Source organism: Ranitomeya imitator, chromosome 5 (assembly GCF_032444005.1).
Source record: "Ranitomeya imitator isolate aRanImi1 chromosome 5, aRanImi1.pri, whole genome shotgun sequence".
Taxonomy (NCBI): domain Eukaryota; kingdom Metazoa; phylum Chordata; class Amphibia; order Anura; family Dendrobatidae; genus Ranitomeya; species Ranitomeya imitator.
The window spans coordinates 181,629,596-181,652,540 of record NC_091286.1 but is presented as its reverse complement, the minus strand read 5'-3'; the positions used below and the strand labels follow the sequence as shown (position 1 = coordinate 181,652,540).

General features: G+C 43.9%; 1 protein-coding gene across 4 annotated transcripts in view; it reads right to left on the bottom strand.

Annotated features, from left to right (window-relative positions):
* Positions 1–15,775: 15,775 nt before the first annotated feature.
* The window catches only part of ZDHHC14 (zinc finger DHHC-type palmitoyltransferase 14), a 650,690-nt gene continuing 643,520 nt past the window's right edge, over positions 15,776–22,945 (bottom strand). For all 4 annotated transcript variants that reach the window (XM_069769386.1, XM_069769389.1, XM_069769388.1 and 1 more), the window contains one exon: positions 15,776–17,072. In XM_069769386.1, the coding sequence (XP_069625487.1) occupies positions 16,671–17,072 (402 nt within the window). In that variant the 3' untranslated portion in view covers positions 15,776–16,670. The remainder of the gene's footprint in view (positions 17,073–22,945) is intronic.

Genomic DNA, 22,945 nt, shown 5'->3' with positions numbered 1-22,945 from the left:
GGATTGCGGTCAGCAGAGTTCCCACGTTTCAGAGCTCGTCCTATGTTTTTGGTAATTGTCAGGTCACTTTGTGTGCTCTGAACTTCAAGGTCCATTGTGGTTCTGAATTACCTATTCATAACAGTACTGGAGGCCCAAAGTACTAATGCTTCTCAATAGAGGGAAAAGAGAAGTTCTGAGACCATTTTTTTTTCTTTGCACTGTGTTCTGTCTTTCTTTTCCCCTTTACATCAGGGTGGTTCAGAACACAGGTGTGGACATGGACATTCAGGGTCTGTTCTCTTTGATGGATAATCTCGCTATAAATGTACAGAATATTCAAGATATTCTGTCCTCCGTAGTACACGCCTGCGCAAAGCAAGATTACCTTGCACAGGCGTGTACTACGGAGGACAGAGAATGAACTTCAATCCAATATTGCGGCCAGCATGCAGCCAGCGGGTAAGAAAAGGGTGAATCAAACACCTGAAAACTCCGCCCATATGACCCAAAACTGGTCCCGCCAAATTCAGGTGACAGGTTCCCTTTAAGGATGTCATGGTGGGATTTCCTATGCCTGCTGGTCTGAATGAGTCTATGTCTTTGGCCATTCAGATCGGTCGACGCTTGCGTGAGCGTAAGTCTGTGCACCATTTGGCGGTATTATCTGAGCATAAACCTGAGCCTATGCAGTGCGATAGGACTTTGACCAGAGCTGAAAGGCAAGAACACAGACATCAGAATGGGCTGTGTTTCTACTGTGGTGATTCCACTCATGCTATCTCCGATTGTCCTAAGCGCACTAAGCGGTTCGCTAGGTCTGCCACCATTGGTACGGTACAGTCGAAATTTCTTTTGTCCGTTACTTTGATCTGCTCTTTGTCTTCCTATTCTGTCATGGCATTTGTGGATTCAGGCGCTGCCCTGAATTTGATGGACTTGGAGTTTGCTAGGCGCTGTGGGTTTGTCTTGGAGCCCTTGCAGTGTCCTATTCCATTGAGAGGAATTGATGCTACGCCTTTGGCCAAGAATAAGCCTCAGTATTGGACCCAGCTGACCATGTGCATGGCTCCTGCGCACCAGGAGGATATTCGCTTTCTGGTGTTGCATAATTTGCATGATGTGGTCGTGTTGGGGTTGCCATGGCTACAAGTCCATAATCCAGTATTAGATTGGAAATCAATGTCTGTGTCCAGCTGGGGTTGTCAGGGGGTACATGGTGATGTTCCATTTCTGTCTATCTCATCATCCACCCCTTCTGAGGTCCCAGAGTTCTTGTCTGATTACCGGGATGTATTCGATGAGCCCAAGTCCAATGCCATACCTCCGCATAGGGATTGTGATTGTGCTATCGATTTGATTCCTGGTAGTAAGTTTCCTAAGGGTCGACTGTTTAATTTATCTGTACCTGAGCACGCCGCTATGCGGAGTTACGTGAAGGAGTCTTTGGAGAAGGGTCATATTCGCCCGTCATCGTCGCCATTGGGAGCGGGGTTCTTTTTTGTGGCCAAGAAGGATGGTTCCCTGAGACCTTGTATTGTTTACCGCCTTCTAAATAAAATTACGGTCAAATTTCAGTACCCCTTGCCGCTGCTGTCTGATTTGTTTGCTCGGATTAAGGGGGCTAGTTGGTTCACCAAGATAGATCTTCGTGGTGCATATAATCTTGTGCGTATTAAACGGGGCGATGAATGGAAAACAGCATTTAATACGCCCGAAGGCCATTTTGAGTACCTGGTTATGCCATTCGGGCTTTCTAATGCTCCATCCGTGTTTCAGTCCTTTATGCATGACATCTTCCGAGAGTACCTGGATAAATTCCTGATTGTATACTTGGATGATATTTTGGTCTTCTCGGATGATTGTGAGTCTCATGTGAAGCAGGTCAGAATGGTGTTCCAGGTCCTGCGTGCTAATTCTTTGTTTGTGAAGGGGTCAAAGTGTCTCTTTGGTGTTCAGAAGGTTTCATTTTTGGGGTTCATTTTTTCTCCTTCTACTATCGAGATGGACCCTGTTAAAGTTCAGGCCATTTATGATTGGACTCAGCCAACATCTCTGAAGAGTCTGCAGAAGTTCCTGGGCTTTGCTAATTTTTATCGTCGCTTCATTAATAATTTTTCTAGTATTGCTAAACCGTTGACTGATTTAACCAAGAAGGGTGCTGATGTGGTCAATTGGTCTTCTGCTGCTGTGGAAGCTTTTCAGGAGTTGAAGCGTCGTTTTTCTTCTGCCCCTGTGTTGTGCCAACCAGATGTTTCGCTTCCGTTCCAGGTCGAGGTTGATGCTTCTGAAATTGGAGCAGGGGCTGTTTTGTCGCAGAGAAGTTCTGATTGCTCGGTGATGAAACCATGCGCCTTCTTTTCCAGGAAATTTTCGCCTGCTGAGCGAAATTATGATGTTGGCAATCGAGAGTTGCTAGCCATGAAGTGGGCATTCGAGGAGTGGCGTCATTGGCTTGAAGGAGCTAAGCATCGCGTGGTGGTCTTGACTGATCACAAGAACTTGACTTATCTCGAGTCTGCCAAACGGTTGAATCCTAGACAGGCTCGTTGGTCGCTGTTTTTCTCCCATTTTGACTTTGTGGTTTCGTACCGTCCGGGCTCTAAAAATGTGAAGGCGGATGCCCTGTCTAGGAGTTTTGTGCCCGATTCTCCGGGTTTGCCTGAGCCGGCGGGTATTCTCAAAGAGGGGGTAATTTTGTCTGCCATCTCCCCTGATTTGCGGCGGGTGCTGCAAAAATTTCAGGCTAATAGACCTGACCGTTGCCCAGCGGAGAAACTGTTTGTCCCTGATAGGTGGACGAATAAAGTTATCTCTGAGGTTCATTGTTCGGTGTTGGCTGGTCATCCTGGAATCTTTGGTACCAGAGATTTGGTGGCTAGATCCTTTTGGTGGCCGTCTCTGTCGCGGGATGTGCGTTCTTTTGTGCAGTCCTGTGGGATTTGTGCTCGGGCTAAGCCCTGCTGTTCTCGTGCCAGTGGGTTGCTTTTGCCCTTGCCGGTCCCGAAGAGGCCTTGGACACATATCTCTATGGATTTTATTTCGGATCTCCCCGTCTCTCAAAGAATGTCGGTCATTTGGGTGGTTTGTGATCGCTTCTCTAAGATAGTCCATTTGGTGCCCTTGTCTAAATTGCCTTCCTCCTCTGATTTGGTGCCATTGTTTTTCCAGCATGTGGTTCGTTTACATGGCATTCCAGAGAACATCGTTTCTGACAGAGGTTCCCAGTTTGTTTCGAGGTTTTGGCGAGCCTTTTGTGCTAGGATGGGCATTGATTTGTCTTTTTCGTCGGCTTTCCATCCTCAGACAAATGGCCAGACTGAACGAACCAATCAGACCTTGGAAACATATCTGAGATGTTTTGTTTCTGCTGATCAGGATGATTGGGTGTCCTTTTTGCCTTTGGCTGAGTTCGCCCTTAATAATCGGGCCAGCTCGGCTACTTTGGTTTCGCTGTTTTTCTGCAATTCTGGGTTCCACCCTCGTTTCTCTTCAGGGCAGGTTGAGTCTTCGGACTGTCCTGGTGTGGATACTGTGGTGGATAGGTTGCAGCAGATTTGGACTCATGTAGTGGACAATTTGACTTTGTCCCAGGAGAAGGCTCAACGTTTCGCTAACCGCAGGGGCTGTGTGGGTCCCTGACTTCGTGTTGGGGATTTGGTTTGGTTGTCATCTCGTTATATTCCTATGAAGGTCTCTTCTCCTAAGTTTAAGCCTCGTTTCATTGGTCCATATAGGATTTCTGAGGTTCTTAATCCTGTGTCTTTTCGTTTGACTCTTCCAGCTTCTTTTTCCATCCATAACGTGTTCCATAGGTCATTGTTGCGGAGATACGTGACACCTGTGGTTCCATCTATTGATCCTCCTGCTCCGGTTTTGGTTGAGGGGGAGTTGGAGTATATAGTGGAGAAGATTTTGGATTCTCGTGTTTCGAGATGGAAATTCCAGTATCTGGTTAAGTGGAAAGGTTATGGTCAGGAAGATAACTCCTGGGTCTTTGCCTCTGATGTCCATGCTGCCGATCTGGTTCGTGCCTTTCATGTGGCTCATCCTGGTCGGCCTGGGGGCTCTGGTGAGGGTTCGGTGACCCCCTCCTCAAGGGGGGGGTACTGTTGTGAATTCTGTGGCCAAGCTCCCTGCTGTGGTCGTGAGTGGTACTTCGGCTGGTTCTGTCTATGAGCTTCCTTTGGTCGATGAGAGTGGTACTGCGGCTTCTGAGTTTCCTTCCTCAGGTGATGAGGTTAAGTCGTCAGGTGCTGCTCTATTTAACTCCACCTAGTGCTTTGATCCTGGCCTCCAGTCAATGTTCTAGTATTGGTCTTGCTTCCTCCTGGATCGTTCCTGTGGCCTGTCTTCCTGCATAAGCTAAGTTTTGCTTGTGTTATTTTTGTTTGCTATTTTTTCTGTCCAGCTTGCTATATTGGTTTTTCTTGCTTGCTGGAAGCTCTGGGACGCAGAGGGAGCACCTCCGTACCATTAGTCGGTGCGGAGGGTCTTTTTGCCCCCTCTGCGTGGTTGTTTGTAGGGTTTTGTGTTGACCGCAAAGCAATCTTTCCTATCTTCGGTCTGTTCAGTAAGTTGGGCCTCACTTTGCTAAATCTATTTCATCTCTGCGTTTGTATTTTCATCTCAACTCACAGTCATTATATGTGGGGGGCTGCCTTTTCCTTTGGGGTATTTCTCTGAGGCAAGGTAGGCTTATTTTTCTATCTTAGGGCTAGCTAGTTTCTCAGGCTGTGCTCGAGGCGCATAGGTCTTGTCAGGAGCGCTCCACGGCTGCCTCTAGTGTGGTTGGATAGGATTAGGGATTGCGGTCAGCAGAGTTCAAACGTCTCAGAGCTCGTCCTATGATTTTAGTAATTGTCAGGTCACTTTGTGTGCTCTAAACTTCAAGGTCCATTGTGGTTCTGAATTACCTATTCATAACAATTAACCCCGAAACACTGTGATCAAACATGATCGCAGCGTTCCGGCGGCATAGGGTAGCATCGCGCAGGAAGGAGGCTCCCTGCATGATTCCCTGAGACCCTCGGTACAATGCGATGTGATCGTGTTGTACCGAGCATCTCCTCCCTGCAGGCCCTGGATCCAAAATGGCCGCAAAGCTCCTTCAGGGTCCCGCATAGAGGTGGCTTGCAAGCGTCTGCTCAGAGCAGGCGCCGGCATGCCTCCCTGCAGTGCCTGTCAGATCGCTGATCTGACGCCATGCATTGCAAAGTGTCACATCAGCGATCTGACACTATACTGTGATGTCCCCCCCTGGGACACTGTTATAAAGTTAAGAAAAAAAAATTACATGGGTAAAAATAAAAGTAAAATAAAAATTCCTAAATAAAGAATGAACAATATTGTTCCAATAAATACATTTCTTTATCTAAATAAAAAAAAAACAATATAAATACACATTTAGTGTTGCCGCATCCGAAACGCCCCGACCTATAAAACTGTAGCACTAGTTAACCCCTTCATTGAACATGGTAAAAAAAAAAAAAAAACAAGGCAGAAAACAAGGCTTTATTATCATACCGCCAAACAAAAAGTGGAATAACACCTGATCAAAAAAACGGATATAAATAACCATGGTACCACTCAAAACGTCATCTTGTCCTGCAAAAAACGAGCCACCATACAGCATCATCAGCGAAAAAATAAAAAAGTTATTATCCTCAGAACAAAGCGATGGAAATTCTTTTGATATAAAATAGTTTTTATCATATAAAAGCGCCGAAACACAAAAAAAGTATATAAATGAGGTATCGCTGTAATCATACTGACGCAAAGAATAAAATTGCTTTATCAATTTTACCAAACGTGGAACGGTATAAACACCTTCCCCCAAAATAAATTCATGAATAGCTGGTTTTTGGTCATTCTGCCTCACAAAAATCGGAATAAAAAGCGATCAAAAAAGTCACGTGCCCGAAAATGGTACCAATAAACACCCGCAAAAAACGAGACCTCACATGACTCTGTAGACCAAAATATGGAAAAATTATAGCTCTCAAAATGTGGAGACGCAAAAACAATTTTTTTGCAATAAAAAGTGTCTTTTAGTGTGTGACAGCTGCCAAAAGTAAAAATCCGCTAAAAAACCCGCTATAAAAGTAAACCAAACCCCCCTTCATCATCCCCTTAGTTAGGGAAAAATAATAAAATTAAAAAAAAAATATTTCCATTTTCCCATTAGGGATAGGGCTAAAGTTAGGGTTAGCGCTACAGTTAAGGTTGGGGCTAAAGTTAGGGTTAGGGCTACAGTTAGGGTTGGGGCTACAGTTAGGGTTGGGGCTACAGTTAGGGTTAGGGGTGGGGCTAAAATTAGGGTTAGGGCTACAGTTAGCGTTGGGGCTAAAGTTAGGGCTACAGTTAGGGTTGGGGCTACAGTTATGGTTAGGGTTGGGGCTACAGTTAGGTTTAGGGCTAAAGTTAGGGTTAGGGTTGAGGCTAAAGTTAGGGTTTGGATTACATTTATGGCTGGGATTAGGGGTGTGGTTAGGGTTATGGCTGGGATTAGGGGTGTGTTTGAGTTAGGGGTGTGTTTAGGGTTGGGATTAGGGTTATGGGTGTGTTGGGGTTAGGGGTTTGGTTGGGATTAGGTTTAGGGGTATGTTCAGGTTAGGGGTGTGGTTAGGGATTAGGGTTGTGTTTGGGCTAGGGTTTCAGTTATAATTGGGGGGTTTCCAATGTTTAGGTACATCAGGGGCTCTCCAAATGCGATATGGCGTCCGATCTCAATTCCAGCCAATTCTGCATTGAAAAAGTAAAACCTGGCTCCTTCCCTTCCGAGCTCTCCTGTGCGCAAAAACAGGGGTGTACACCAACATATGGGTTTTCAGTGTACTCAGGAGAAATTGGACTCCAAAAGTTGTTGTCTATTTTGTCCTATTACCCGTGGGAAAATACAAAACTGGGGCTAAAAATAATTTTTGTGGAAAAAAAGATTTTTTTACTTTCACGGCTCTGCGTTATAAACTGTAGTGAAACACTTGGGGGTTCAAAGTTCTCACAGCACATCTAGATAAGTTCCTTGGGGGTCTAGTTTCCAATATGGGGTCACTTGTGGGGGGTTTCTACTGTTTAGGTACATCAGGGTTTCTGCAAACGCAATGTGACGCCTGCAAACCATTCCATCTTAGGCCACATTCACACGTTCCTTTTTGTCCCGCGGGTTTTCCCGCAGCGGATTTACCCTTACTATTGATGCTGCATATGCAGCAATATGCAGCATCAATAGTAATGTTAAAAATAATAAAATCATGATGATATACTCACCCTCTGACGTCCCGATCTCCTGGGCGCTGCAGGCGGCGGTCCGGTTCCAAAGATGCTGTGCGACCAGGACCTTCGGTGATGTCACGGTCATGTGACCGCGACGTCACCGAAGGTCCTGGTCGCATAGCAAACCTGAGACCGGACGGCCGCGTGCAGCGCTGAGACTTCCGAGGATGAGTATAACATGATTTTTTATTTTAATTCTTTTTTTTTTTTAATACAAATATGGTTCCCAGGGCCTGGAGGAGAGTCTCCTCTCCTCCACCCCGGGTATAACCCGCACATTATCCGCTTACATCCCGCATGGTGGGCACAGCCCCATGCGGGAAGTAAGCGGATCAATGCATTTCTATGGGTGCAGAATCGCTGCGATTCTGCACAGAGAAGTGACATGGTCCTTCCTTTTTTCCGCAGCAATTCTGCGCGGTTTTTTTCGGGTTTTTCCGCATCATGTGCACTGCGGTTTCTGTTTTCCATAGGGTAACATTGTACTGTACCCTGCATGGAAAATAGCTGCGGACCCGCAGCGGCAAAATCGCCGCGGTTCCGCAGTAAAAACCGCATAGTGTGAACATGGCCTAAGTCTGCATTCCAAAGGGTGCTCCTTCCCTTCAGAGTTCTGCCATGTGCCCAAACGGTGGCTCCCCCCCACATATGGGGTATCAGCGTACTCAGAACAAATTGGACAACTTTTGGGGTCCAATTTCTCCTGTTACCCTTGGGAAAATAGAAAACTGGGGGCTAAAAAATAATTTTTGTGTAAAAAAAAAGAATTTTTATTTTCACGGCTCTGCGTTATAAACTTTAGTGAAACACTTGAGGGTTCAAAGTTCTCAAAACACATCTCGATAAGTTCCTTAGGGGGTCTTCTTTCCAAAATGGTGTCACTTGTGGCGGTTTCAATGTTTAGGCACATCAGGGGCTCTCCAAACGTGACATGGCGTCCCATCTCAATTCCAGTTGATTTTGCATTGAAAAGTCAAATGGCGTTCCCTCCCTTCCAAGCTCTGCCATGCGCCCAAACAGTGGTTTACCTTCACATATGGAGTACTCAAGACAAATTGTACAACAAGTTTTGGGGTCCAATTTCTCCTGTTACCCTTTGTAAAATAAAACAAATTGGAGCTGAAATAATTTTTTTGTGAAAAAAGTTAAATGTTAATTTTTTTTTTTAAAACATTCCAAAAATTCCTGTGAAACACCTGAAGGCTTAATAAACTTCTTGAATGTGGTTGTGAGCACCTTGAAGGGTACAGTTTTTAGAATGGTGTCACACTTGGGTATTTTCTATCATATAGACCCCTCAAAGTGACTTCAAATGTGATGTGGTCCCTAAGAAAAAAAAGGTGTTGTAAAAATGGGAAATTGCTTGTCAACTTTAAACCCTTATAACTCCCTAACAAAACAAAAAATGTTGGTTCCAAAAAACATTTTTTTACTTTTGCTATGCTTTAATAGCCTCCATGGGAGACTAGAAGCTGGCACAAATTGATTGGCTCTGCTACATAGAGGCGATGCCCAGATCACCTCTATGTAGTAGAATTACTGCATTGCTATGAGCGCCGACCACAGCGTGAAGCTCATAGCAGTCCGGCATCAAGAACCATAAAGTTCTCAAGAAGACCTCTGGTTGTCATGCCAATGCGCCAATGACCCCCGATCACATGACGGGGGTCACCAGTACGTGCATTTCCAGCCGGATGCGCTTGTTAATTGCCGCTGTCAGTTTGGCAGTGGCATTTAACTACTTAATAGATGCGGAGGGATCGGGCGGCTTATTGCATTCAAAACAGCTGACATGTCCCGACTACTGGAGCCCACATCAAAGCGCGGGGGTTTGGCCATCGGACTTACTATTCCATCCGATGGCAGAAAAGGGGTAAAATTTTCTTTTAAAATATTATCATTTGATTATAATTTAGTAAAATAAAATATAAGAGAAAGGGGAGGGTGGGGAAACGAGGGAAATCAGGAAAGCAGGGTAAGGGGAATTAAAATTTAGATAACTTAATATTGAGATACATAAAGAAAACAAATCCAAAGAGTGCAGTAATCAGAATATATCTAAGCAACACTATAAGCCTAACAATTTGAAACGGGATCAGATTATGAAATGTACCAACCAGACCACCCACATAATAATTTATGTTGGCATACTGAGAAAATTAGGAGATATCTTGAAAAATAGGACTATAGTTTTGGAAATGTCAGGTTCCAGTGGTCCCATTTCCTGGGGTATTTCGCTAGACATTTATTGCAAAACACAATTCCATAGAACTGTGTAAATACGTCTTGTCCATAATGTCAGAGAATATAGGTACTTCTGGTTTCTTCCTGATAAAGGCTATAGGGTTTTTTGACAACCAGAAAAACATGAATAAGAATATGTCTAATTGATGGGTCAATCTCTTCCATACCAATTGAAAGTAATGCCATATTGGGAGTGATCAGGAGATCTATATTGAGAAGTAACTTTGTGATTTGATAAACTTGTTTCCAAAATTGTTTAATTATCGGGCATCTCCAAAATATATGGAAAAAATTTCCTGGGTTACCACAGTCTCTCCAACATAGCGGTGAGAATTCCAAGTTAATGTGAGAGAGTCTGCCGGGAGCATAATACCATCTGAGTAAAATGTTATAATATGATTCATGCAATAGAGCAATTGATATACTGTATGCATATGTACAACTAATGGCTCGTTCCCATTCCTCAGCCTCCAGTGAATGTTCAAATCTGACTCCTCAACGAGACATATATGCATCTTTATTAAAATGGCAATATACATTTTTTATACTCCATAGAGATTTATGATTTGTGTCAATCAAACTTAGTGTAATCATTTCTTTTTTTGAAGATTTGTTATGGATTAATTATGAAAAATAATTTTAAAGTTTGGTATTTCCACTTTTAACCCCTTAACCCCCAAGGGTGGTTTGCACGTTATTGACCGAGCCAGTTTTTACAATTCTGACCACTGTCCCTTTATGAGGTTATAACTCTGGAACGCTTCAACGGATCCTAATGATTCTGACATTTTCTCGTGACATATTGTACTTCATGATAGTGGTAAAATTTCTTTGATATTACCTGCGTTTATTTGTAAAAAAAAAACAACGGAAATTTGGCAAAAATTTTGACAATTTTGCAATTTTCCAACTTTGAATTTTTATGCCCTTAAATCACAGAGATATGTCACACAAAATACTTAAGTAACATTTCCCACATGTCTACTCTACATCAGCACAATTTTGGAACCAACATTGTTTTTTTTTAGGGAGTTATAAGGGTTAAAAGTTGACCAGCAATTTCTCACTTTTACAACACCATTTTTTTTTTTAGGGACCACATCACTTTTGAAGTCACTTTGAGGGGTCTATATGATAGAAAATACCCAAGTGTGACACCATTCTAAAAACTGCACCGCTCAAGGTGCTCAAAACCACATTCAAGAAGTTTATTAATCCTTCAGGTGTTACACAGGAATTTTTGGAATGTTTTAAAAAAATGAACATTCAACTTTTTTTCACGAAAAATTTAATTCAGCTCCAATTTGTTTTATTCTACCAAAGATAACAGGACAAAATGGACCCCGAATGTCATTGTAGAATTTGTCCTGAGTACGCCGATACCCCATATGTGGGGGTAAACCACTGTTTTGGAGCATGGCAGAGCTCGGAAGGGAAGGAGTGCCATTTCACTTTTCAATGCAAAATTGACTGGAATTGAAATGGGATGCCATGTTGCGTTTGGAGAGCCCCTGATGTGCTTAAACATTAAAACCCCCCAAAAGTGACACCATTTTGGAAAGAAGACCCCCTAAGGAACTTATCTAGATGTGTGGTGAGCACTTTGACCCACCAAGTGCTTCACAGAAGCTTATAATGCAGAGCCGTAAAAATAAAAAATCGTATGTTTTCACAAAAATGATTTTTTCGCCCCCAATTTTTTTGTTTTCCATGGGTAAGAGAAGAAATTGGACCCCAAAAGTTGTTGTACAATTTGTCCTGAGTACGCTGATACCCCATATGTGGGGGTAAACCACTGTTTAGGCGCATGGCAGAGCTCGGAAGGGAAGGAGCACCATTTGACTTTTCAATGCAAAATTGACTGGAATTGAGATGGGACACTATGTCGTGTTTGGAGAGCCCCTGATGTGCCTAAACATTGAAACTCCCCACAAGTGACACCATTTTGGAAAGTAGACCCCCTAAAGAAATTACCTAGATGTGTTGTGAGAGCTTTGAACCCCCAAGTGTTTCACTACAGTTTATAACGCAGAGCCGTGAAAATAATTTTATTTTATTTTTTTCGCAAAAATTATTTTCTAGCCCCCAGTTTTGTATTTTCCCAAGGGTAACAGGAGAAATTGGACCCCAAAAGTTGTTGTCCAATTTGTCCTGAGTACGCCGATACTCCATAAGTGGGGAGAAACCACCATTTAAGCGCATGGCGCAGAGCTCGGAAGGGAAGGAGCGCCGTTTGGTATGCAGACTTAGATGGAATAGTCTGCAGGCGTCACATTGCATTTGCAGAGCCCCTAATGTACCTAAACAGTAGAAACCCCCCACAAGTGACCCCATATTGGAAACTAGACCCCCCAAGGAACTTATCTAGATGTGCTGTGAGAACTTTGAACCCCCAAGTGTTTCACTACAGTTTATGACGCAGAGCCGAGAAAATAAAAAAAAAAAATTTCCCACAAAAAGGGGTTTTAGCCCCCCAAATTTATTTTTTTTTTTATTTATTTTCCCCAAGGGTAACAAGAGAAATTGGATCCCAAAAATTGTTGTTCAATTTGTCCTGAGTGAGCTGATACCCCATATGTTGGGGTAAACCCCTGTTTGGGTGCATGGGAAAGCTCGGAAGGGAAGGAGCACTGTTTTACTTTTTCAACAAAGAATTGGCTGTAGTTGCGATCGGACGCCATGTCGCGTTTGGAGAGCCCTTGATGTGCCTAAACAGTGGAAACCCCCAATTCTAACAAACCCTAAAGCAAACAGACCCCTAACCCAAACACACCCCTAACTCTAATCCCAACTTTAACCATAACCCTAACCACACCCCTAACCTGAACATGCCCCTAACCCTAACCCCAACCACACTCCTAACTCCAACCACACCCCTAACTCCAACACACCCCTATCCCTAATCCCAACCCTAACCACACCCCTAAATCCAACACACCCCTAACACTAATCCCAACCATAACTCTAACTACACCCCTAACCCTGACACACCCCTAACCATAAACCCAACCGTAAATGTAATCCAAACCCTAAATTTAGCCCCAACCCTAACTGTAGCCCTAACCCCAACCCTAGCCCCAACCTTAGCCCCAACCCTAACCCTAGCCCCAACCCTAACCCTAGCCCCAACCCTAACCCTAATGGGAAAATGGAAATATATACATTTTTTTATTTTATTATTTTTCCCTAACTAAGGGGGTGATGAAGGGGGTTTGATTTACTTTTATAGAGGGTTTTTTAGCGGATTTTTATGATTGGCAGCGGTCACACACTAAAAGATGCTTTTCATTGCAAAAAATAGTTTTTGCTTCCCAACATTTTGAGAGCTATAATTTTTCCATATTTTGGTCCACAGAGTCATGTGAGGTCTTGTTTTTTGCGCGACAAGTTGACATTTTTATTGGTACCGTTTTTGGGCATGTGACATTTTTTGATCGCCTTTTATTTCGATTTTTGTGAGGCAGAATTACCAAAAAAAAGCTATTCAAGAATTTCTTTTGGGGGGGGGGGGGGAGGCATTTATACCGTTCCGCATTTCGTAAAATTGACAAAGCAGTTTTATTCTTCGGGTTAGTACGATTACAGCGATACTTCATTTTTTTTTTTTTTTAATGTTTTGGCGCTTTTATACGATAAAAACTATTTTATAGAAAAAATTATTTTTGCATCGCTCTAATTCTGAGGACTATAACTTTTTTATTTTTTCACTGATGTTGCTGTATGGCGGCTCGTCTTTTGCGGGACAAGATGACGTTTTCAGCGCTTCCATGGTTATTTATATATGTATTTTTGATCGCGTGTTATTCCACTTTTTGTTTCGCAGTATGATAAAGCGTTTTTTGCCTCTTTTTTTTACGGTGTTCACTGAAAGGGTTAACTAGTGGGACAGTTTTATAGGTCGGGTCGTTACGGACGTGGCGATACTAAATATGTGTACTTTTATTGTTTTTTTTAGACAAAGAAATGTATTTATGAGAACAATATTTATTTTTTTCTTTATTTAGGATTTTTTTTTTTACCTATCTGAATATTTTTTTTTTTTTTACAACTATAACTTTGCCCCAGGGGGACATCATGTTATAGGGTCAGTTCGCTGATCCGACAATTTGCACAGCACTGTGCCAGATTAGGGATCCGACAGGCAGGGCTGCAGGCTTACCAGCGCCTACTCTGAGCAGACGCTGGTAAGCCACCTCCCTGCAGGACCCGGAAGCAGCCCCGTGGCCATTTTGGATCTGGGGCCTGCAGGGAGGAGTCCCTCGGAGCAACGTGAGCACATCACATTACTCCGAGGGTCTGAGGGAAGCACGCAGGGAGCCCCCTCCCTGTGCGATGCTTCCCTAATCCGCCGCAACACTGCGATCATGTTTGATCGCGGGGTTCCCAGGGTTAATGTGCCAGGAGTGGTCCGTGACCACTCCTGGCACATAGTGCCGGATGTCAGCTGCAATATAAAAAAATATAACCTTTGGCACTCAAATAGTTCACGATATATTTTCTTTTGAAATAGTGGATTTATTTACAACAAGCCGACATTACAGAACAGATCCGTTTTTTTCTAAAGAGTTATATTAGCGCTGGATTGCGCCTGATGGCCACACGTTTCATTTGTTTTTTGCTGGACTCGTCAAAAATGATTTTTCCGGCGTACGGAGAAAACGTTCAGAGGAACCTTTTTTGTGCGGCGAAAAAACGCACAGCGACGGTTCTTGTGATAAACGGATAGAACGTGTGGTGAAATTACTGGATCCGGGTACCGAATGCAGTATTTTTACACTGAGCATGCCCAGAACACATCTCTCTCAACAGGAAGTCCAAACTCCACTTTGCTCGATAAAGAAAATTGTTTAATAAGAGCACAGCATAGAGAACAGGAGTGTAGAAAGTGTGTCTTCTGTGCCAAAACAATCCTATGTTATAGTACCTGAAAGATGGTAGCAATCTAGCGCAGGTAATTAGTGGCATTAGGGGGGCTGTGCCCTCCGTAAGACATTATACTGTATATTCTCACTGCTGTATCCAGGACATTAGTGACTGCACAATTTTACATGCCGTATTTCTCAATCAGCTCATGGGCTCTAGACACGTAGGCACTCATTGCATCTTCCTTAGATGAGCCTTACTTTGAATTCCACACTTCCCATTTGGCCTTGCCCTTAAGATCCAACATTCCAGGACAATCTGCTGCTCCTGATTGTGCTGCTGCTGCTGTGCTGAGTCCTGCACCCACCATGTCACCCCAGGCAGATTTTGACAAGGCAGCAGAGAATGTAAAGAACTTGAAAACCAAGCCAACCGATGATGAACTAAAGGAACTATATGGGCTTTATAAGCAGGCCACAGTGTGGGAGACATCAATATAAATTGTCCTGGAATGTTGGACCATATTTCAGGTACTATCTCATAGGATTGTTTTTGCACAGAAGACCCACTTTCTACACTCCTGTTTTCTATGCTGTGCTCTTAGGCTACTTTCACATTTCCGTTTTTGGGAATCCGTCACAATGCGTCGTTTTGGGAAAAAAACGCACCCTGGAAATTTTCCCACAGGATGCGTTTTTTTCCCATAGACTTGTATTGCTGACAGATCGCGTCCGTCGTGCACTGGTTGCGTCGGGTTTTGGCAGACAGTCGTCACAGAAAAACGTTCAAGGGAACGTTTTTCTGTACGTCGCATCCAGTGTTTCAGACTACACATGCCCAGCAGGAAATATCGCTCTCACGATCTTTCCTCACCCTGCAGTCTGACGGAAATGTGAAAGCACACACTTCCGTCGGTACGTCGCGATGACGCTTCGTGACGGCCCCGTACCGACGGAAATGTGAAAGAAGCATTATTAATCTATAAAGAAAACCAGATCCAGCAAAAAAATGGATCCGGCGCATCAGTTTTTCCCAATTTGCACTGGATCCGTTTTTTTAACAATTCACTGGATTATGACTGAAGGCAAAAACCTGATGTGTGAAAGTAGCCTTACATGCAGCCCGTCAACTGTACCAATTGCAGTGGGCCTGTCCAAATGCAACCTTTCAAGAAATATGGAAGTTAAGATTTCTTGTACTGTGGTGCAAGAGACAGATAAGCAAACTATCTAAACAAAGCCAAACAAACCATTAAAGTACTGTATTTGATGGCTAATTTACTGGCTTGACTAACACCATATAGCATCATTAATTGCCATTATGGCATCAGATAGATATTTGGATGCAATATCTGGATGGCTTTTTGAATTACTGCCTACTTTCTCTATGCCTATTCACAGAGGATTCAGAAATATACAGTTTTATCCTTTACTCCTTTATTCAAAACACTAAATTCTGTCAAAAAGTTACATTACTTTTTCTCAATCATTTACAAGAAACCATTAAGTACAAATTAGACTCCAATATTTATGAAGTTGAATATGCAAAAAAAATAGCTTATTAATATTCACAGAATTCAGACTAGTATGAAAACAAAATGTTACTGTATTTAATGTCTTCGCACATAATTGGGAAGAAAGTCATGGTATATATCATATATAAACACTTATGTAGGTGATTAACTTAAAGCATTGTCAATCAGCAACGTACGGTAAGCCCTTTTCGATCAGAAAGAAAAAGAAAAAAGGTATTTAAAAAAAAAGTGAATTTTCCAAATATTCTAACAGACCTAACAAAGCAGCACTTATTCAACAGAAAATGTTGCACTGAAGCCTTCGTAAGTGGACATAATTAGGATCATAAAAGAGAAAGATATTTTTTCAGAACACAAGGAATGATGTAATTTATATAGGGAAAGTTACAGCTTTAAAAAAAACAAACAAAAAAACATCTTGAAATCTATTGTATCCACTGCTTGGGAAGGGCCAAAAAAAAAGCATCTTACTTATACACAGATAGGGCGAGACTATGAGATCGACAGTATCCAGAATAGATTTCCTGCTTTACTGATTTACAAGCTATTACAGCAATTTTTAACTGCTTAAAATAGGTTGACTTGCTTTGTGGTAGATGTAATTCTTAAGGAAAAATGAATCTATTTGGGAAAGAGATAAATTGCAAAAGAGCAACAATTTGGGCAGAGTTGTGTCACTCACTGCGCAGTGGGAATTTTCATTATCACACAGTGCAATCTTATCACAGGGTTTGACCTTTTGTGCGCTATGGGAGATGAGCAGAGTCACAGTTGGTCAGACAGAGCTGAGTTTTACAAGTCCACGCACAGAGTCTTCATGCAGAGAGTCTTGGCTGGCAAGGTTGAGAACATGCATGGTATGGCTATGAGTCACAGGGCTGTTTGCTGGAAGCATTCCTGGTGGTGATGGAGCTTCATCGGGTGTTAGGAACTGATGGTTTCCGATATCCACTTTTAAGGGCATCATATTTGTTAAAACAGTTTCTGAGTTCAAATTTGGCATTGAAGATGGAGGTGTTGGCTGACCAAGAGCTAAAGAAGCACATGGTGCACTTATGGTGGTTTTCCCAGGTAATGGTGGCTCATCAGTAGTTACTGTTGACTCAGTCAGAAGAAGTGGTGTGGCTGCAGCCTGTAAAACGAATTTTGTGCTCTGAATGCACTGATCTTGGTCACACTGCAGAACGGGAGGGTGAGCAGGAATACAAATAAGAAAATAAAGAGAAATCCAAGAAAATTAATAAAAATATGAGAAGATGTAAAGGTTGTTAAATAAAAAGGAGGATAAAAAGGTATGAAGAATACAGAATAGTTAAAATTAGTTTTCAAAAGATATACAATAATGGTTCTTAAAGTACATTCACACATAACGATTTCGGTAACGATATCGTTGCAACGTCACGCTTTTTGTGACGTAGCAACGAACCCGCTAACGATCTCGTTATGTGTGACAGCGACCAACGATCAGGCCCCTGCTGGGAGATCGTTGGTCGTGGGGAATGATTAGGACCTTTTTTTGGTCGCTGATCACCCGCTGTCATCGCTGGATCGGCGTGTGTGACGCCGATCCAGCGACATGTTCACTTGTAACCAGGGTAAATATCGGGTTACTAAGCGCAGGGCCGCGCTTAGTAACCCGATATTTACCCTGGTTACCATTGTAAAAGTTAAAAAAAAATAACAGTACATACTCACATTCCGATGTCTGTCACGTCCCCCGGCGTCCACAGGGTTAAAACTGCTTTCGGCAAGAGCGCTGCTAATGCATGCGCTCCGACCGAGAGATTCCCTGCACTGACTGTCAGCGCCGGCCGTAAAGCAGAACACAGCGGTGATGTCACCGCTGTGCTCTGCTTTAATGCCGGCACTGACACAGTCAGTGCAGGGAAGCTCTCGGCTGGAGTGCGTGCATTAGCAGCGCTGTTGCCGAAAGCAGTTTTAACCCTGTGGACGCTGGCGGGGGACGTGACAGACATCAGAATGTGAGTATGTAGTGGTTTTTTTTTTACTTTTACAATGGTAGCCAGGGTAAATATCGGGTTACTAAGCGCGGCCCTGCACTTAGTAACCCGATTTTTACCCTGGTTACCCAGGTGCTGCAGGAGGACTTCGGCATCATTGAAGACAGTTTCAACGATGCCGAAGTCGTTCCCCTGATCGTTGGTCGCTGGAGAGAGCTGTCTGTGTGACAGCTCCCCAGCGACCACACAACGACTTACCAACGATCACGGCCAGGTCGTATCGCTGGTCGTGATCGTTGGTAAGTCGTTTAGTGTAACGGTACCTTTAAGTCAGAGCAGGGAACCTAGAAGGAGCCATGCTGGGACCAATCAACAGTGTTAGAGAAACCTAATGGATTCAATTACAACTGCAAAGCTGCACACCAGCTCCAAGATAAGGATTTAAGAAGCACCCACAAAGAAATCGAACAATATGGCCTTATTATCACATTGTCATACAATTTATAAGCCAAAAAGGTTATTGACATGTGTCGCTAATATTCTGCCTCTGAAATCAGTTTCACTCGTCTGAATATGATTATTTTGGAGGCAACCACACCAAATGCTGCATGTAAATAAAAAAAAACAAAATGACAAAAAATACTGGCAAAATCCTGAACAATGGGGAAATGTAATTGAAACATTTTCAAATCTGCTCGTTTACGTCTACATTTGATTTAGCCATTAAATACGAATTCAATATCCTGATCAAACTTACAATGTGTAACATAGCAACATAGTTATTAAGGTTGAAGGAAGACTTTAAGTCCATCTAGTTCAACCCATAGCCTAACCTAACATGCCCTAACATGTTGATCCAGAGGAAGGCAAAAAAAAACCCATGTGGCAAAGAGTATGCTCCACATTGGGGGAAAAAAATTCCTTCCCGACTCCACATACGGCAATCAGCCTAGTTCCCTGGATCAACACCCTAACAAGGAATCTAGTATATATACCCTGTAACATTATACTTTTCAAGAAAGGCATCCAGTCCCCTCTTAAATTTAAGTAATAAATCACTCATTACAACATCATACGGCAGAGAGTTCCATAGTCTCACTGCTCTTACAGTAAAGAATCCGCGTCGTATGATGCTTAAACCTTCTTTCCTCCAGACGTAGAGGATGCCCCCTTGTCCCTGTCTCAGGTCTATGATTAAAAAGATCATCAGAAAGGTCTTTGTACTGTCCCCTCATATATTTATACATTAACATAAAATTACCCCTTAGCCTTCGTTTTTCCAAACTAAATAGCCCCAAGTGTAATAACCTATCTTGGTATTGCAGACCCCCCAGTCCTCTAATAACCTTGGTCGCGCTTCTCTGCACCTGCTCCAGTTCAGCTATGTCTTTCTTAGACACCGGAGACCAGAACTGTACACAGTATTCTAAGTGTGGTCGAACCAGTGACTTGTATAGAGGTAAAATTATGTTCTCCTCATAAGCATCTATGCCTCTTTTAATGCATCCCATTTTTTTTTTTTGCCTTTGCAGCAGCTGCCTGACACTGGCCACTAAATGTGAGTGTCATCCACCCATACTCCCAGGTCTTTTTCATTGACGGTTTTGCCCAGAGTTTTAGAATTAAGCACATAGTTATACATCTTATTACTTCTACCCAAATGCATGACCTTACATTTATCCCCATTAAAGTTCATTTGCCATTTAACAGCCCAAGCTCCTAGTTTACAGTACATAAATCATCCTGTAATATAAAATTGTCCTCCTCTGTATTGATTACCCTGCAGAGTTTAGTGTCATCTGCAAATATTGGAATTTTGCCCTCTATACCCCCTACAAAGTCATTAATAAATATGTTAAGAAGAAGAGGGGCGGGGGCGTGGCCAGCTACAGAAGGAGCAGGACGCATTTTCCCCAAGCTACTCTAAGAATTGATAAAATCCGCCTAATCTAACTACCTAGGGCAGGGGTCCCCAACTCCAGGCCTCGAGGGCCACCAACAGTGCAGGTTTTCAGGATTTCTTTAGTATTGCATCGGTGGTAATGTGATCATCTGCACAGGTGATGATTCCAACCCCTGTGCAATACTAAGGAAATCCTGAAAACCTGCACTGTTGGCGGCCCTCGAGGCCTGGAGTTGGGGACCACTGACCTAGGGGACCCATCCTTCAGTTTTGAAGGCTTAATTCAGCAGCCTAAAAGCCCTGTACACTTTTTTGAGCCATATTGGCCACATATTTGTACTACAGCCACAGGGAAACCCAGGGGCCTACTTACAGGATTTATTTCCCGCTCCTCCCTGGTCTCCAGATAGAAGGGCGCACTCAGTGGGGCAGCGGCAGAGCTTGCCCCTGTCCCTCGGGACCCGTCGGCAGTAATCCGGGATCAACAGGTGGAGGAAGAGACAGTCGGTGGACGAGCGGCGCTCGGCGCGCTGGCGGGGGCCTTCCCGCCCTCCCCCTCCTCCATTCCTGCGGCGGGCCCAGGCTGCAGGCACAACGGCCGGTGAGAGGACAACTGGAGAGGAGATAACCAGCGGCGTCCGCCGCCATAACGGGGACTCCGGTACCCTCCCTCTGTGGGCCACTCACATACCTCTCGGAGGCCTGATTCCCGCAGAGTTCCACGGCGGGATGCTGAGGTACAGGGGCGTTGGAGCGCTGGTGCTGTGCGTCCCACGGCCTGAAGCTGCGGCTGCATACAATGCGGCGTTCCAGGAGGGGGCATACCTCCGGCTGCGGGTCTCCAGGCTCGCCTCGCAGTGTGGTCCCGGGACAGCCGCAGGGGGCGACTAGTTGGCGCCACATCCCTGGTGGGTACGGCGCCGCCGGTGCTGGGACTTCCCCACCTGACTCCCCGGCTTGTGGCTCGGTTGCACTCTCCTCCCATTGCCTGCTCATTTGCAGGGCAGAGAGGAATTGTGCCCCTCCAGAGCGGCTGTGACAGGCCCTGGGTGCTGGGCTATCTTGCTGTGGGTCCCTGTAAAATAAATTGAAGTAAGAACAGCAGACTGTCTTTATACATAAAATACCTCCACGGGCCCAGTGACTCTGGAACTGCCAGCTCTCTGGTCACTATTACAGCTTCACTCCCATGAGGTCTGGCCTGTTGGGCACCAGTCCTGGAAGTTTATGGAGTCTGATTTAATGGCTTAAATCCAGCACCCCCCTAATCCTTGTAAGGGACAACGTACAGCATGCACTTCCCTTGACTCTATCTCTTTAAGCTGGTCGTATAATACTGTGGTTCTCTATCTAATTTCACTGCTCCCATGACTAAGCAGCGCAGAACTAACTCCAGGTACGCTAGCAATAGGTTCCAGGCGCTGACTGATCTGGAAGACACTATGTCTCCAGGGCCACATTCCCAGTCTGAATCTTCCAACTCCTCCATAATGGATGGAGTGGAGCCAGATGCAATTCCAGCCTCTACCACCAGGATCCCAAGTACTCCAACTCCGGATCATAATGCCCTACTCTCACAATTTCAGTCTATTTTACATACGGAATTTTCCAAAATGTCCGAAAAACTGACTAAAGACTTAATGAAAGATTAGGGAGCTGGGATCTCGTACCTCTGACCTAGAAGATAAAATGGACTCTTCTCTAGCCAATCTCGCTACCCATGAAAAAGATATGGAGTCACTTCATGAAGAGATATATACCCTCAATAACAGGCTAGAGGATTTCGAGAATTGAGCCCGCAGAGGTAATATCAGAATTAGAGGTCTGCCAGAGTCCATTACAGACCTTCAGTCCATGGCCACAGCTCTGTTCCAAGAACTTCTACCCGGTATTTCTATTGAACGCCTTGAGATGGACCGTATTCATAGGGCCTTAACCAGAAAAAACCCCAGTGGCCCTCCGAGAGACATAATATTAAAACTTCATTATTATAAAACCAAAGACCAACTTCTTCAGGCTGCGAGAAAATCAGCATCACTGGTCTTCCAGGGGCACACTTACGAACTGTTTCCAGATCTGTCCCCTACTACTATTGCGAAAAGGCGAGCAATGAAGCCATATTCAGAAGTTCTACGTTCGAAAAATATTAAGTATCGTTGGGGATTCCCCTTTAAGCTGATGTTTACCCATGGCGAGATGGTCCACATGGTCCTTTCCTCAGAGGGCGCAAGCCGCTGCCTCACCAAACTGCAGCTTATGAATTCCCCCTCGCCCTCCTCACCGCCTTCTTCATCAGTGCCATATAGCTCTACTGCGAGCTCTAACTCACACCTGGGCAATTCTGAATACTGCCTTAGAGTCCCGTGGTAACATTACTAACCTATGACTCTTAATTGTTTTATAGCTGACAGAACATTCGTGTCAAAGCTACTAATGCATATCAATGTTGTTTTCTATTCAATGGCTTTTGAATGTTTTTCAGGTTTTTTTTTTCTACGATTCTTTGATATTTAAGGCCTTAACATCCTTGGACTTGGACATCTTCTCGGAATCCAGATCCGTAATGTTATTTTTGTGCCACGAGTGCCCAGGAAGGTTTATCTCTTCTATTATGTATTGTTGTTTTACTTTTATCCTCAGGTTATCGTTACCAACTGCATGTCAAGTAGTGTTGTCAGCATTTTACTGGGGCTGAATATTCTCTCTTAATAGCCACCCTTACAGTGTTAGTTTAGTGTGCAGGCTGTATGTTGACCCAGTATAATGTTAAGCCCTATTGGCGTTCCACATAACCAGCTTTCCCTCACCTGCTCTACCCTCCCTATCTGCCTAAAATTACTAGTTATATCTTAAAACGCGTTGTCCCTGACTAGTCCTTAGGTCCCTACAGTGTCTCTATACACTGCTGCTCAGCACGTCGTGCTTAGCCAATGTTGTAGTTTTCCCTGTCCTCCTTACATCCCAGTTGTGCCCGACCCGCTTTACTTGTGTTGACCCGAATACCCTATACTTCTTCCCCTTCCACCACCCGAGTAAACATTGTCCATCTCGCCTGAGCATAGGGATCTCCTTCACTTCCCGCCCCATGCCACGATTGATAGTTACCATAAGCGAACCTCATATCTCTTTACCATGCCACTAACGATCATTTCACACAATGTACAGGGCCTTAACTCTCCACACAAA